The 16,235-nt window shown below is 54.8% G+C and overlaps 1 protein-coding gene across 7 annotated transcripts in view; it reads right to left on the bottom strand.

Moving 5' to 3' along the window:
- Nucleotides 1-336: 336 nt before the first annotated feature.
- The window catches only part of Pacs2 (phosphofurin acidic cluster sorting protein 2), a 55,033-nt gene continuing 39,134 nt past the window's right edge, over nucleotides 337-16,235 (bottom strand). For 2 of the 7 annotated variants that reach the window (XM_051196697.1, XM_051196698.1), the window contains exons 10-25: nucleotides 14,221-14,311; nucleotides 13,961-14,035; nucleotides 13,342-13,517; nucleotides 12,922-13,054; nucleotides 12,464-12,568; nucleotides 12,187-12,293; nucleotides 11,598-11,752; nucleotides 10,796-10,906; nucleotides 10,225-10,333; nucleotides 9,172-9,204; nucleotides 6,114-6,156; nucleotides 5,189-5,231; nucleotides 4,806-4,947; nucleotides 3,993-4,219; nucleotides 3,489-3,602; nucleotides 337-2,814 (exon numbers count right to left, since the gene is read on the bottom strand). In XM_051196697.1, the coding sequence (XP_051052654.1) occupies nucleotides 2,696-2,814; nucleotides 3,489-3,602; nucleotides 3,993-4,219; nucleotides 4,806-4,947; nucleotides 5,189-5,231; nucleotides 6,114-6,156; nucleotides 9,172-9,204; nucleotides 10,225-10,333; nucleotides 10,796-10,906; nucleotides 11,598-11,752; nucleotides 12,187-12,293; nucleotides 12,464-12,568; nucleotides 12,922-13,054; nucleotides 13,342-13,517; nucleotides 13,961-14,035; nucleotides 14,221-14,311 (1,783 nt within the window). In that variant the 3' untranslated portion in view covers nucleotides 337-2,695. Of the gene's footprint in view, nucleotides 2,815-3,488; nucleotides 3,603-3,987; nucleotides 4,220-4,805; nucleotides 4,948-5,188; nucleotides 5,232-6,113; nucleotides 6,157-9,171; nucleotides 9,205-10,224; nucleotides 10,334-10,795; nucleotides 10,907-11,597; nucleotides 11,753-12,186; nucleotides 12,294-12,463; nucleotides 12,569-12,921; nucleotides 13,055-13,341; nucleotides 13,518-13,960; nucleotides 14,036-14,220; nucleotides 14,312-16,235 lie in introns of those variants that run through there. The other 5 variants (XM_051196702.1, XM_051196701.1, XM_051196700.1 and 2 more) reach the window with 4 other exon arrangements.

The raw sequence follows: 16,235 nt of genomic DNA, 5'->3' as shown, positions 1-16,235 counted from the left end.
TTAATGGGATCGGGCCGACAATGCATCAGCCGGTGGGGCCAGGCTCACAAAGGTCTACACAGGGCGTGAAGCCGCGGGCTGCGAGCGCTCGATTGGGTCCGAGTAGATGGAGGCGGACTCAGTAGGATGGCGGCGACCTCGGACTAATGTGAGGCCGACTCAGCGGGACCTATGGGCACATCCTGAGACGGCCAAGGACAGAAACCCAAGGAAGAGGGGCGGGGCGGACCGGGAGCTTCCGTCCTGCGGACCCCGCCCTGCGCCGCCGCTTCCGCCCGCCCCTCGACGCCTGCGCCCCTGCGCTCCAGCCGCGTGGCCCCAAAACACAGAAAGAAGTCACAGCAGTGGGCGGCCTGAGCGCCGTCAGTTTATTAGTGTCGCTTCAGCACCTTGAAATCGTCCACATGGTCGCATGGGACAGATCAGCATCTGCTCCCAGAAAAGCTATTTACATGAATCCTGCTTTCCATTAAAAAAAAAAAAAAACAAAAACAAAACTAGCAACACATACACACACCCTAGAAATCAGTCACAGCGCGCTGGAGTCTTCGGAAGTGGACGGAGTCATTCTCACACAAGGCTGTCAGCCTCTGCTGGACCCTCTCCAGGACAGAGCAGTCTCCGGAGGGCGTGGGGATTTGGGGGGCAAGTGAGGGTTCGGTACTCTGGCTCAGGGAAGAAATGCCGGGACATTTGTATAAGAAATTCATTTGAGATGGAGGGTAGAGGCAGAAGTGAGGCCTGCTAGGTCAAGCCATTGCACAGGAGCCGAGGACCACCCCTCCCCTCTCAGCTCTGATACCATTCAGTGATACTAAGCTGCATTCTGGGGGGGTTGGGAGTGGCAGGGACCAACTTGAAGGTAGAGAGGCAGGGCCCTCAACTGACAGGAAGGGCAGTGGAGCCTTCCCACCCATCCACACTGGCCTAAGAGGAACCTCCGGGCTAGGAAGGCCTGTGGGATCCACACACAGCTGTCCCCAGAGCTGCACTGCCTGTCAGGGGGCTTTGGTGTCTAGTCATCCTTCAAAGGGACAAAAGTGCTTCTCTAGGAGTCCTCATCACAGCTCCATGAGGTAGGCAAGGAAAGTGGACGTCTCTCTTTAACCAGCGAGGGAACTGAGGCACAGGGGTGACTGCTTCTCGGTCTGCACTGGCACAGCTACGCTGGTGGGTACATGGTACTCAGGTGCTATGCTCTACTGACTTCGCCTTGAGTCAGCTGCTGGACGGAGGCGCCCCACGTTCCTCTTGTATAAAGCCAGACCTCCCTCAGGCATGGGCTTGGCCACCCCTCCCATGTCCTCCAGGCTAGAATTCTAGGGCAAATCTTCCCTACCAAGGTTGATGTTTGGGAAGAAATTCAAGGGGCAGATAAGCCAAGCTCCAAGGATCACAGTGGCCATCTTTCACCCCAGGAAAGGCAAGTAGTCCTCACACTCAGCCTGCTCCACTCTTAGAAGTTCTCAAGGTCAAGACACCAAACATAGAGCTCCCAAATGGACCTCTGGAGTGCCGGGGACTGCCACAGCTTCCAAGGGGGCAGGCACCCTTCCAATTGGCACCCCAGGGAGAAAGGATTCGTGAGAAAATGAGGACCGAGGCAGCGGTCCCTTCATGAATATGGTGGGGGCATGTCCAGTCAGATGGTTCTTTCTGTAGGCTAGCACCTCCCTCTCCTACTGAGTGGGAAGATGATGGAGGATTGGACTGCCAAGAATGGGGTTCAGGTGGCTTTGAAGAACTTGGCTTGGACGTCCCTTGGATAGTGTCTGTAGTTAGACCAGTCTGCTTGAGCCTTCACTCCACACACACACACACACACACACACACACACACACACACACACGCTTGCGCGCACACAAATGCACACACACACCTCTAGTTGTCTGTTTCCAGTTCATAACCTTGATTTTCAACCCAGACCCCACACAGCCAGCCCTGGATGACGCTGTCCAGCAGGCAGAATAGAGGTGGCAGGTATGGTAGAGCAGTCTCAGACACACCCCAGCAGGGTCTGCCATTCCCAGGACATACACTGGGAAATTTGCAAGGACCACCTATCTGAGCAGCAGGATCCGCAGAAGCCTAGCAGTGCCTCTGGAAGTGGAGCCCGGGGGGGGGGGGGAGGAGAGGGGGGGGGGATGCAGCGCCTGCTGGCTCTGCCCCGCCCAAGGGGACTTCACAAGAGCAACATCTGCTTGGCAGCTCCATCGTCAAATGTATCTGAGAGCATTAGAAAGATCTGCTACTATAAAAGCTCCGCCATGAGGCTGGAGTTTATTGGGAACCACACCTGGGGAGTGCTAGGAGACCAAACCCTTTGCCCTCAGTGTTTGGCCACTAGACTCCCTCTCTCCACCCCCCGAGAAAGCAGCATCCTGACTTCAGGAAAGCACAGGACACAAGGGCAAGAACACTTCTGAGATCAGAGTCCACCTCCCTTCCTACTAGCCTCTCTAGTGCCCACATATTCTGGTTAATAAGCAGAGCAGTTACTCGGTGGCCCACGGGGAACTAGCTTCCCCAGTTTCTGGGCTATGAGCACATTCACACTTAAGACCATTTCTTTGTGTTTTTAAGAGTCTGTCTCTGTAGTAACCACACGTTAACAGAAACACATCTGTCTCTCCACCAATGGTTGACACTGAGCAGGACCCTCCACTGTCCTGTGTCAGCCCTTCCGTGGGTGGGGCTAGAAGGTGGCCTTGGAGTGTCCAAAGATGCAGATAGGGAAATGCTTCACATGGGAAGACCACTGGGCAGCCAGCTGGAAGAACTTGACATCGCTGCATTCCACACCATCGATGAGGACTGTGGAAGAGGACCACCTAACCATCTGCCTGCCTGGCAAGGCAACCACCGGAGATGGTGGGCTGCTGCCAGGAGGCAGGGCAATCCTGAAGCTGGAGGAAACCATGCTTACCAGGTCCTTTCTATCACCTGCCCTCCAAAGATTCAGCTCCTTGGTGACTCCACCGCCCAGGGGACTAGAGAGTCTAAGCCACATTTCAGCCAGGTATGGTTCATTTATGCCACCTCCTCTTCACAGGTTCCTACTTAAAATGCCTCCACTTCCAGGGGCAGATTTAGTAAGACTCAACCCTAAATTCTCAGTGGTCCAGGAGTCCTACACATTAAGTGCGCTTACAGAGGAGCTTCTGTAAGACATTTAGGTATATAAACCAATCTTTAAAATGCAATGGTAGACCCTAGGTTCCATCTCTAGCAACCCCCTACCATATCTCCATCAATAAACACAGAGAAGGTTGAGAAATTATTTGAACTTGAAAGGCCGTTAGATGCATACAAGTACCTTATCAAAATGTGTGTGCCTTTTATAGCAAACAACTGGTTCCTGTGCTGGGTTTGAAAAGCCAGCCATCTGTTTGCTCTGTGTTCACATTTACAGACAGAACCAAAAAGGACTTGGGTCATGGACTGATTCCCCCAGCACCCTCTGGAGCAGCCCTCTGGCCCATGCTCACCCCGAAGCATGTTCTGTTGGTGTTTAGCTGTGCAGATGAGCCGGCTGATGCCTTCGATGCACTGGCTTTTAGATTCCACATCCTTATCCTTGGTTTTCTTGGGCAAAAACATCACTGGGAAGAGAAGAGCCCTGCTGTTGACTGACAGCTCCTTCAGAGCCAGGCTGGCCAGAGCCCCGCAGCAAGCAGGACGGGAGAACAGTGGCCATGGGGACTTGGCTGGCCCCTGCTCACCTGGGATCCAGCTTCTTGCTGTGACCACATATCCTGCCTGACATTCTACCTGAAGCCACAAGCTGCCAAGGACCTCAGTGTCCTCACAGCTCAGGGGCCACAGCTGTCAAAGCGCGTCTGACTGCCAATTCCTTCTGAGCTGAGCTGTGGGCTCAATTATGAATTCACGGGGAATTTGCTAGGGGCTGGGGGATGATCCCCCATCACTGACGATCAGCCCAGAGACCCCTCTCCCGCTGTCCAGCCCTGCTCGGCACATTCCCACCTCACCCTTCTTGTTCTTCTCCTTGGTGACCACGGTCATGGACATGGTAGGTGTGGCCGCAGCCTCACCGCTGCTGGGCAGCCTGCTGACCTGGAGGGACCGGAAAGTGCACTTGAGCGTGTTTTTGGTGGTGGGCAGGTCCTTCTTCTCGGCATCTCTCTTCCTGTCTGCAGGCGGCGCTGCCGTCCAGTAGTCCACCTGTAGCCCCATGAGCTCAGCGCCGATGCCCTGGCTGTAAAAGGCAGAGGGAAGTGCTCACACTCATGACCTCACTGTGCCATTGTGGGCAAGCAGGTGTGAGTGGCACCTCACCTACTAACTTACTGGCCAGTGCCCGGGAACTATGAGAAGCTCTGCACAGCCAAATGCCCACTAATAGTCTTCTAGGGTACTATTAGTGCCTGTGGCCCTGGCAAAATTGCCATGCAACCTGCACACCAGCTTCATCAGAGATGGAGTGGCTGGTGACAGCAGGTGGCTAGAAAAGTCCTGACTGGACCTTAAGGCCATGCCCGCCATGGACTCAAACTTCCCAGTTCAACTTGCTTGTCTGAGCTCTGCTTGAGCCTCGGGTGGCTTGGTAGGACTCGGCTCACTCGTGCGGGGCCTCTTGCGCCTCCTGTTCTAACAGCCACTCCTGTCCCAGGGAGCACTGAAGACACCAGCCACCCCTACACCTCTCCACAGCGACTGGACCAAGCCCCAAGTGTCCCTCCCTCACAGCCCTTCAGCCTCCTTCCCAGCATCTGCCCACATTGCTCTGAACACCAAGGGTGGGTGTCACCTTAAACCAACGAAGCGAGAGCCATGTTGTTTACCTGGGGGAGGACAGGCTTCCACTCACTGAAGGAGAGGAGGGCGGGGTAGGTGAAGCCTCCTTGGCCGCAGGAGATGTAGACACAGATGGTGGAGTGGAAGACAGCACACCGGAGCCCGAGGGGGCCGCATCGTCTGAGTCTCCTTTGGGGAGGAATCACAGGCCAGTGGTCAGACAGCTGTCTAGTCTGGCCCCACAGCTGGCTGGAGCCTGGACTAGGGCTCTTGGGGAGGTAGGGTAGGCAGACTAGCTTATGTGGGGGCAGGATGTTATCTTTCTTGGCTAGTTCGCCTTGATCTGAGGCTTTGTGATTATAGGAGAATCAGCAGAGGGCCACCTATCCAGAGGGCCACATCAGCAGTTCTTAGAGAGGGATGAAGTTACCTGATGTGGCTGAAGATGGTTCCACAATTCCAACCTTCACAACCTGGGAAGTAATAGATGCTGGCTGGAGGCAGGTGGGGAGGATGGGCAGCCCTACCACTCTGCTTCGGCACAACCTGGGAGTTCATCGTCTATGTCCCTGCTGCTGCCCAGCTTCTGTCCCAGCACCCTCCCATCCAGGGGACATGGCCCCAGCTCTGGGCAGTGGCAAATCTCATGTGCATGTGACTGGCCAGTCCTAGATATCATCAGACCCAGACACTGGCTGGAAAAATACGGATGCAGAAGCAGGGGCTGCTTCACAGTACTGTGTGGGCCGAGGCGGAGAGTTCTTCAGGCTCGAACCATCTAGCATGGTGGCCATTAGCCACACGAAGCTGTGTCAGACTGAATTACAATACCAAATCCAGGCTCAGCCATGTCAGGTACCCATGGGGCACTTCTATTACTACAGAAAGGGCCTGGAACAGGATACTATAGAGATAGCGTCACTGCCTGGACATCAAGTGTCATGTTGCTCTAGAGGTCTCACAACAGGACTGGGAGTGAGCCTCCACATTTGGTCATGTCTAGCCTATGCCAGGAGGTATAGTCCTGCCTGAGCAAACCTGCCGGGAGCTTCATCCTTACCCTGTAGATGGCTAAAGATGGCTAAGCCTCCTCATCTGAGCGCTGAGTTGACAGCCTGAGACATCTCCCCCAGAATAGGGGTTTATCCTCCCATGTATTCACTTTGGGAACCAAAAGCTCCCAGACCAAAATGCAGGAAGGAAGCATGGAGGATTTATGAGAAGGGATTAAGCAGTCCTCAGTTGGCTTACAAGGTGAGGAAGGGTCTTATATGTGTAAGCTAACACTAAAGCACCCTGCATTGGCAGGGATCTTGGCAGGCATGTTCTTAGTGAATGAAGCCGGTGATACTCACCCCAACAAAGGGAATGAACCTCTGAGAGGATTCTTCATCAGGGCTGGGAGCAAAAACAAAAAACTATTAGACTCCCTTCTGGAGTACCCAATCTCAGCTGTCCTTCAGCCTGGAGACCCAGTCTACTCATCCCTTGCCCCTACCCACCACAGCCCTTAGCCACATCACCTGCCCATAGGCACCCTTTGTCACTACAGAAAAGCCCTGGCTGATCTGGCTGATACCTGGATCTTTTCCCATACGTCTCTGCATCCCTGGGAGGAGGTCGGTGTGCTCATGACTCTTGAGGGAGACTGCTTTTATCACAGGTGGCTGCTCTGCCCCGTCCATCTGCCTGTTTCCAGGCCCACCAAGCCAATTCCCTTTTGTGTGCATGCCCCATGGAGTCTAAAACCAGGTCTTCTGCAGTGACTGGGGTTGCCCTTACCAAAAACAGTGCATGGAGGTTTCTTCCCAAGTCTGGGTGGAGTCTGGCTTATACAGAAGCCTCAGCGTTGGCTAAAGTGCTGGAGTGGAGATGCTAGGTTCTAACAGTAACATCTAGGTGCAGCCTGAGAGCTGAGTAGGGTTCTTGGAACAAATCTGAATAGCTGACCAAGATTAGTGACTGGATGAGGTGTTATCTGAACCTGACCTTGTATAGCATTTGGCAGAACAGTAGCTTGTCCCGGAAGCTAGTCATGGCCCATCTACCATGAAGATGCTGAGGGGGGCTGAGGTCAGAGAGGGAAAGCATTTGCTGTTCTCCTCCCATGCACTGCCCACGAGGGCTACAGCCATGTGGTGCACCTCTGAGCAGAGCACAGGCTCCCTAAGGTATAGCCTCAGCTTGGGGCACATGGTTCCATCAGCAGTCAGAGCTGCTGGAAGGAGGCCTGTTTCTTCCATGCCCTTCCTGCCTGCCCTAACCCTAACCCTCCCCCATAACACCCTGATCTGAAGAGCATGTTAGCAACTGGAGTCATTTCTGCATCTTGTTTCCTCACACTGGTGCTGGAAGCCAGTGCATCTGTCGCAGCGATGGGCTGAGATGGATGGGCTTCTCCCTACACCCAAGCTTGTCCCCCTGTACTATCCCTCAGGGGTTGCACTGCAGCAAGTGTAACAGAGCTTGGGAGGTGGAGGGCCATGCAGCCACCTGTTCCGGGCATGAGCTTCCAGGATTGGCAGACCATCTCCCTGGATGGCAGAGCTTGTTCCCATTGTTCCCACTCACAATGCACTCAGATAGACCAGTAGTCTCTGCTGCGGGGGAGGGGGTGTTTGTCTGGCAGATGTCTTGGACTACGCTAGCCCACTGGAGACGGCTAAGTTCCCAGCCTCCCCTTCCTTCCTAAGGAGGGTGGTTTTGACAGGAGAAGCCTCCTCCTTTGTCCATTCCTAACGGCTTGACTCCCGCCCCACCTGCCCTGGCCTGTCCACTTCACACAACACTTTGGGCCCAGGAGTTTTAAAAGGCAGGCAAGCATAGTGGCTCCCAATGAGGAGGGCTCTACCCACGGGCTTACCCACACTCTGCAGGGCCCTCTAGGACCATGGCAGAGCAGCCTCTTATCTGCGGTCCACTCTAAGACACTCAGGAACAGAGTGGGGCTGACAGGAGAGACACGGCAACACGGAAAAGCTACCAGAACTCAAAAGCCAAGCTGTACCCAGGGCCATGCAGGCAGCTCCAGCACAGGCACAGCAGCAGTGACACTAGCAGGCAAACCACGAGCCTGGATGCAGAGGCAGCCAGGGCTGGCCGCACAGGACCATGTCCTTGATCTGTTCCCACGTGGCATCCCTGCCACGATGCCAAAGCCACGGAGCCCGAGCCCGAGGACCGTTTCTCCCATATCTCCCATACACCACAGCAGGAGGCTGGAGCAGGCGCTGCCCCAGTATGGCCGGAGGGCTCCACTGCCATCAGAGGACAAGCTCCATTCCCAGCTTCAGGTAAGAGGCAGGCACACCCTGCCAGAGCCCACCTAGTGCCGGTGTCACCACGGTGTCACAGGCAGAGGGAGGTATAGAGGAGAGAGCGCATCTCCTCAAACCTGGTTTTACTAGATGTAAGAACAGCACAGGAGAGCATGCTGCAGGCTCTTCCCATCATAGCCATCGGCACAGGCCAAGCCTCAAGGCAGGAAAGCTATGAAGGCTGGTCTTTCTCTAACATGGAGGCTTGTTTAGCAGGGCAAACTGATACTTTGTTGTTGTTCTGTTTTCTCTGTGTAGCTTTGGAGCCAGTCTTGGAACTTGCTCTGTATACTAGGCTGGCCTTGAACTCACAGATATTCACTTGCTTCTGCCTTCCAAGTGCTGGGATTAAAGGTGTGCGCCACCACCGCCAGGCAGGCAAACTGGTCTCCTCTGTGTCCTGCTGGCTCCGATAATGGGTAGCACTACTGACTGTTTCCTGGACACTCTTCCTGGGAGAACACACACCTTGATGCAAGTGTGGCAGACTTGGGCAGGAAAAGGACAGCTCTGAGGGTATCTGAAGCCAAGCCTCCAGAGGGCGGAGCCTTCCCAGGGAAGAAAAGCACTTTACCCTTAGGGAAGCCTGGATGCCTCCTCAAAGAAACTAGAAAAGACATTACAAACCCTCTCTGTGCCTCTGCTGGCCCTGGGAGTGGATTTTATGGTGCAGAAGTTGGCTAAGGCACCTGCCATACTGTGCCAGCTCCTTGGCCTCTTACCACCACACTCTTAAATGCAGGACCCACACTGATGGTGCCACAACCTTCTGAGGCTATGTGTGGCCGGGTCACTGCTACTGTTAAGTGTGAGGGGCGAAGCCAGCGTGGGGTGGGGGTGGGGGTCCAGATGCCAGCACCAGGGTTCACACAGCTTAGTTTATCAAGATGTCTTAGAAGCAAAAACTCCTTGGGGTTGGTTCCAGAGGCAAAAGGACCCATCTGCAGCTCTCCCGAGAAAGGGGTTCATTCCTGTACCACAAGGGATGGGGATCCTACCTGGGGCATCAGAGGAGGGGGCACCTGGTAATGAACCTACTAAACAAGCCCTAAAGACCAGCCTAGAGACAGACGGGGTGTAGGTCAGAGAGCTGTACCTCAGGGTAAAGTCAAAGTGAAAGTGCTTTTTCCTTGTTTGGAAAGCCACCAGGAGAGAAAACACAAACGTTAGGACACCGGGAAGAGCAGCAAGTCCTCCACACACTGAGGCGGCAGCAGAGCGGCTCCTAACGGTCTGGATGGCTCTTCACCCACCCTGACCTGGGGCAGCAGCTGAGGGGGGTGAGGGTTCCTAGAGGATCTGCCCTGCCATCAGGTAGCAAGGCTGGACTTTTGCTGACCTACTACGCTGGGTCAGCATTCGGCTACCTTTCAGTCTGGGGAAGGTGGGGTGTAGCCTGTGCATTTTAAAGAGGTTCAGAACTTTGCAGCCGCTGGCTGCGGGGTCTACGGCCCTCCCCAGCAGGGTGCTGGGCCCACCTTGGACACCAAAGAGGGGGCTACCTTAGGCTCAGCCTACTGCCTATTGCTGTGGATCAAGATGTAGGACCCTCACTACTTTTCCAGCCTGTACACCGCCATGATGATTATGGACGGGACCTCTGAACTATAAACCAACAAATTAAATGTTTTCTTTTATAAGAGTTATAGGGTTTCTCCACAACAATAGAAACCTTAACAGGTGGATTGTCCAGGGGTCTGAGCCAAGAAAATGTTCAGTTCCCTAAGATCCAGCGTGGAGGAGGCCTCGCCCCGGACCCCTCAGCTTCTCGGGGGTTAGGACCTAGAGCCACTTTGTCTAACCTTTCACACCTAAGTCCTGAGCACCGCCCAACTCTGGGCAGATGGGGTCATGATCTGACTGTTCAACCAGAGGCCAAAGCCAGGGTCAGGGCACCTGTGGGGAAGGAAGCTTGTGGAAGAAACACGACCACGTATGAGGACGACAGGAACAAGTGCCCGCTACTATATCACGTAGAATGTTAACATGCACAAGAACACAACCTGGTACTCTGATTCGACATGGATCCACTGAAGGCTCCTGCCAATCAGACAGCCAGGTTTCCCCTTGAATCCATCCCACAGACTCCACGGAGCAGAGGAGCTGGGTACCTCCTCCACCGGGCCCCCAGCCCTGCCCTCCACGTTACCTCTTCTGCTTGTAGGTCAGCATAGCCTCTGCGATGGGGAGCTGGTGAGCACAGTTGGCCCCTGAGATGTACTGGGTGATGCGTGACACGATGTCTGGTGTGTCCTGCACTGCACAAGGCAGAGGCGGCAGAGGGTCAGCATGGTCACTAGGTGGGCTCTGCTAGGGTCTGTGCTGTGTCCTAGGCTCTGCATTTTGACTCTTCTCTATCTCTGCTTTCTGCTAGCTGCCTCTGGCTCAAGTGCCCACCCACAAGAGTGCTGGGGACTGGCGCGTGCGTGCGTGCGTGTGCGTGTGTGTGTGCACGCACGTGCCAGGGTTCTTTCCCAAATCCTGAAGGCCTGTTCTGGAGCTCCATGCCTGCCCCTTCCCAATGCCATACCCCACAGCAAGGCTAAAAACTCAGGCTGGGTGAAGGAAGTCCCATAACACCCCCTCCCACCCTGCAGCTGAGCCTGAGAAGTAGGGTCTCTTATGATGGGACCTCTCCAGTAGAAGAGGCCTTTTCTCCAATGCAGGGGACTACAGATGCATGGGATTGCCCCCTCACCAACTCAATGACCAGGCCTCACCACTGCTCTGGGCTTCCAGTTTGTTGAACAGGTCTCTCCAGGCCAGATCCTGGAAGAAGTTGTTGTAGCGGTAGTCCACAGAGCCCAGGTACCTGGCCACAGGGTGGGAGCCTGGGAGCCCCAGAAAATCCATCACCATGTGAATTGCCCAACCCCAGACAACCCCGCTGTCCCCAGCCCCTCTGCTGTAAGAGTGCAGGGGAGCTATGACACAGGCCTCCCTTCTGCCGTTATACCGGGGGAGGAAACGAGATGGACAGAAGCCAATGGTGAGGGCGGGAAGATCCATGAAGGCAGCAAGAAAAGGGCCCCAGGTGAGAGGCGCTGCCCTTAAACTTCACTACTGGTCAACAAATAAGCCCGGGCATGTGCGTTTATAGAACTGCAAACAGCTACTGGAATTCAAATCCACAGGTCGTAACGACCTACAGAGACCGCTTTGTGATAGAAACCAGAGCTCTTGAGGAGTGATCTGTGGCGGACCACTAGTTTGTCCTGTAACACATTCTACATGATTAGGACATGTGTCTAAGAGGAGAAAAGACAGTGACAGAAGGCTAGGCCTTACTGCACAGCCTGGTTCCAGGCTGACCTGGAACCTTTAACCCTTAGCTTCCAAGTGAGAGGGTGACAGGCATAATACTCCATCTGGCACACGTGACTTCTCAATATAGTGACAATGACTGGTTTTAAACAACAGAAGGTCACACTGGCACCTCTACCCTCACCAGGCTGTGTGCCTCTCTCTCTCTGAGGTCTCTCAGGGCTAGTCCCAGGTGGCCAGCAGCCCAAGGCCCCTCACCGAGCGGGATGATGAGGAAGCGCATGTAGCCCAGCCAGTCAGGCGTCTTGTGAGACAGCTGCTCCACGAAGAGCCGCAGGATGGCGCTGAGGTAATGCTGTGTCCCTGCCACTGCGATCTTCACAGGGGTTGGTGGCTGAGAATTGCAGTTGCAGCTGCGATCCCAAGAGAGTGGGGCAGAGAGGGACAGCTGCCTCACTGTCTCAGGCCCAGGGTCACCCTGCTGAGCCCCAGGTAGCCCGTGCCCCCTACCGTGCAGGAGCCCCACCAAAAGGAGTTCTGGGTTTGGGGGATGGAAAGCTGAATGTCTGCCTGGCTATGCCTGGGCCAGAAGACTGTGCTCAAGGCCTCTGCTGGGGTCACTGTAAAAGCCTACCACAGAATGCTTCCTCACTTGTCACCCCTAAGTGAGCTTCAAGATGCATGCTGGGAATCAGAATAAAGACCCAGGGAGTCTATGGGCAGCACATCCAGAACCATCACTGATTCTCAGGATCAAAAACCCTGTCTCCAAGTGGCAGGCATGGCTGCGGTGCAAGGCTCCAGGAAGTACCCAGGCAGAAATGGCAAGGAAGGATGGGAGACTCACTATCGCTGTATCCGCGAGACAATGGTGCTGAAGGCGGCCTGCACGTCAGCAGCAGAGCACGTGCACACCACAGGAAGTGTATGCTTCTGCAGGACATCTGAGAGGAACTAGGGGGCAAGCGGACACTGACCTCCGCATTGCACCCGGCAGTCCCTACCCACCCTCACCACAGGTCCCACAGGGTCCACAGGCGTCTACGCGAAACTGATCGCCACTGAAGGCCACACAAAGCCTTGGTTCCCCAGGAGAAGGGCACACGGCTGGTCATATCCCTTACCTGTCCCTGCCAGTCTGAGGTGTTAACAAGAATGATATTCTCAGGGAGTTGGTCATCAGAGACGAGGATGTGGTTCAGTTGGTCATACACCGTTTTCCTGGGAATCTAGAGACAGTGAGGTGTCCACACAAGGGGGCGCAGCACCCAGGCCTTTCAACTTTCAGCCCTGGGCCTCAAGACTCCACACCCCAAGGCTGGGAGCAAATGAGGACGCGCCTAACATGGAGGTCGCTTGGTCTGGAGTGGTTGCACCTGGGGTGGCTCTGATGCAGAGAGAGCAACAGGATGTCTAAAACTAGCCCCAGGGTCAACAGGCTTCTACAAGAGGACCCATGACTGCCTTCCTGTCTGCAAGGGACTTCACGGTAAACCCTCAGGGTCTGCCGAGTCCTCAGGGCCCCTAGGCTTCTCTGTTCTGCCTGCCACGCGGCCCATCCTCCCTCAACTCCCTCCCTAACCTGCAGTTGGCTCCTTGTGTCCGGACAACGCTCATTGTCTAGGCTGTTGGCCCGCTCATTCTGCGGTCGAGCTGGCTGCCGCTCCTTCAGGGATGTGCTCCGGCCCCTGCGGCCTGCCGGCTTTGCCTCTGACCTGCTTGTGACCAGGAAAGGCAGAGGAGAGCTGCTGGAGTGGCAGGTTGCACACTGAATTGTCGCGATCTCCCCAGCACCCTGAGCCCTCAGCGGTTTCACTGCCAAGGACAGCAGGGTAGGAGTAGATGGCGCCTCTTGGGCACACAGGCCAGCAGATGGCCGCAGGCAGCCACTATTGACAGACGGGTTAGGGACCCGCCTGCAGTGTCTGGGATTGGCCCAAACAGCTGGCTTCCCACAACCCTTCCCCAAAGGGGCGCATATCCCCTCAGCACAGACCCACACCTGGTGGAGGGGATGACAAGAGACTCAGTCTTGGTGATTCTCCCGCTGGGTGGCAGCTTCTCGGTGAACACATCCAGGGTAGAGGTCTCAGCCTCTGGACTGTCCTCAGGTTGCCCTGATGGCTCCCGGGGGGCTGGCGAACTCTGACGGATTGAGAAGAAGCCATATGCACCCACCTGGACAGAAACATTATCACGCCTCTCCTGACCATTGGCCCTGGGTTAGGGTAAGGCTCTAGGCTTCCTCTGACTTAAAATCTTGGATGAGGCACAGCCTCATGGAGGCAAGAAGAGAGGTAGTCCTCTCCTACAAGTAGCTCCTGGTCTAACTATTACTAATAGATCAGCACCAACCCTGCTGGAAACGGCACCACCCTGCCGTTATTTCAGACACTCCCTGAAGGCCTGAGTCTGATAGCCAGGATAAGGACACAGCCATCCACCTGAGCTATCTGGCTAGTGTCCAAGGAGGGTGAACCAAGGGTGCCCTGATCACCAGGCAGCCGTCATCCCTGAGGGCGGCGCACACATTGCCAGAGTGTGTGACCACAAAGCCCTCCACGTGGGGCTCTAGGTAAGCTTGAGTTTGGCTGCACATGGCCAATGCTCCCCGTGCTTACAAGGGCTACCGTGTCAGAGATGCTGTCACTTGGCTGCTGTCCTCCCAGGGACCTCATCTTCTCAGGGACATCAGCCTGTAGGGATGAGACAGGAAGAGGGCAGTGATGCAGAATGGGGAAGCCCAGGGAGACCAGCTGGCAAACTCACAGACTGCCAGCTCAGGGCACACCACAGGTTCATCCTGGCTAGGCATTCGGACTCACGGGGGCAGGAAAGACGGCCAGGGGGTCTCACCACTACCCTGCATGGCCCTACTCACCGGGCTTGGAGGTTCCCTGTGGCTCCGGGCACTGTGGATACTCCCTATCTCTGTCTGTGAGCTGGAGTGTGACAGGCCTTCGAAGTATGGCCTGGATGGAGAAGGAGCAGATGTTATTTCCCAAGATCCCCTTATACATTGAAAATGGGGTCCAACCCATGCACACAGAAGGGAAAGCAGCATGAACTCAAGGGCAGAACAGAGCTGCATCTGAAGAAACAGGCAGTGCGGAGGAAGTGTGTGACTACATATCCAGTCCTGAGGGAAGCTTGCGGAGGAAGTGTGTGACTACATATCCAGTCCTGAGGGAAGCTTGCACACATGGTAGGATTCTGCAGTGACTCCACTTCAGGTGGGCACAGCTCCTACACTGGCTATGAAGTCAGTGCAGAAACAGTGTGCTCCAGGGCTGGGGAGACCTGGCACCTGCCGCCAAGCCTGAAGACCTGAGTGACCCTTGGGACCCACATAGTGGGAAGGAGACACATAACCCTGGCAATTTGTCCTCTGACCTCCACACTCACGCTGTGGCATGGGCATGCTACCTTCCATAGTAAAATTTAATTACCCCATCTGCTCGTGGTGTTCTTCCACGGCGGGGCTGCCAACAACACAGGAGAGGGGCCTGGGGGTGTGAGCACAGGGTAGGTACCTCAGAGCTCTTAACGGGGGCTGCCCCTGTTGAGAGCCTTGAGATCTGTAGCTAGATCACAGAAATCAGAACAACAGTCTCAACAGCACAAGGGTACCAGGGCCAGTTCCAGAGCATCTAAGCCAGTCTAGACATATTCAGACTATTCCAGACCAACACAGATGATCTGATACCCCCATAGCCACAACAGACCAAGCCTGACAAAGCCAATTCAGACTAATCCAGAATGGTCATGACTCTAGACCAACAAGGACAACTCTTGCCAATCCAGACCAACTTGGACCAATGTTATCTGTCCTCAGCAGATTTAGTGTGAGTGAAGAAACAGGAGATGGAGAAAGCAGAGATCTAGAGATGCAGGGTATCGCCTGTGCATGGCCACTCAGGATCACACATCAGATTGATCACACATCACCCCAGAACCACAGGCATTAGCTGGCTAGGGACTAAGCCACCACAGTTAATAGCGTGGGGCTCATAATGGGGAGGATCTGAACTCTCGGGGTGGACCCAATGTGACCCCAGAAGTCAGTACAGCAAAGAATATACTCAAGCCTAAAATACACGAGACAAGGCGGGAAGGGCCTTGCCAAGCACCAGGAGGACAGAAATGGAGGAGAACAAGGGTCGCCAGCTTGCTTGACCTCAAGGACACCGCCCTGTGCCAGCAGTCCAACACCCCGACCTGAGCCCACCCCAGGCAAGAATGGGGAGCATAATAGATGCTGGGATTTATTTATTTATTTATTGGACAATGTCTCACTCTTAGCCCATGCTGCCCTTACACTTAATAATCCTCCTGCCTCAGTCTCCCAAATGTTAAGACTACAGACATGAGCAACCAAGCCCAGCAGTAATGGATAATTATTCACCACTGAGAATTATGGTTAATTAATTGCAAGACACAGGAAGCCAAAAACAAACAAACAAAAAAAAAACCAAAAAAAAAAAAAAAGGATTTAGCTGTTTGGAACATCTTGAGTGTCTGTTCTCAGTAACCACACCAAGATCCAAGTCTGTCCCGTGCACACTACCTGTGCACATGGCCTGCTTTCCTTCTCTGTCTGCCCTAGGCCAGGCTTGGCCAGCTCTCCTCCCAGCCAAGCCACACAGGGGCTCTGGCCAGGGCTCCCCTCTGCTGTCTGTACAATGGATGCCTGCAGTTTCCAGTGTCCCTCAAACTGATGCCAGTAGGGCCACCTGGGGCCATTTATCCCTCCATAGCCTGCCTCAAGGATCAAGCTCTGGCCTCACAGAATTTTCCAGCTCAAGCCCTTTCCCAGCCGCTCCCCCTCCCCACCTCCAGATGGTTCTGCCTGTCTGAAGTTCCCAAGGCACATGCAAGCACCCTGAGGAATACTCT

This window comes from Phodopus roborovskii, unplaced genomic scaffold (genome assembly GCF_943737965.1).
Source record: "Phodopus roborovskii unplaced genomic scaffold, PHOROB, whole genome shotgun sequence".
NCBI lineage: Eukaryota > Metazoa > Chordata > Mammalia > Rodentia > Cricetidae > Phodopus > Phodopus roborovskii.
This window is presented reverse-complemented; position numbering and strand designations above follow the sequence as displayed.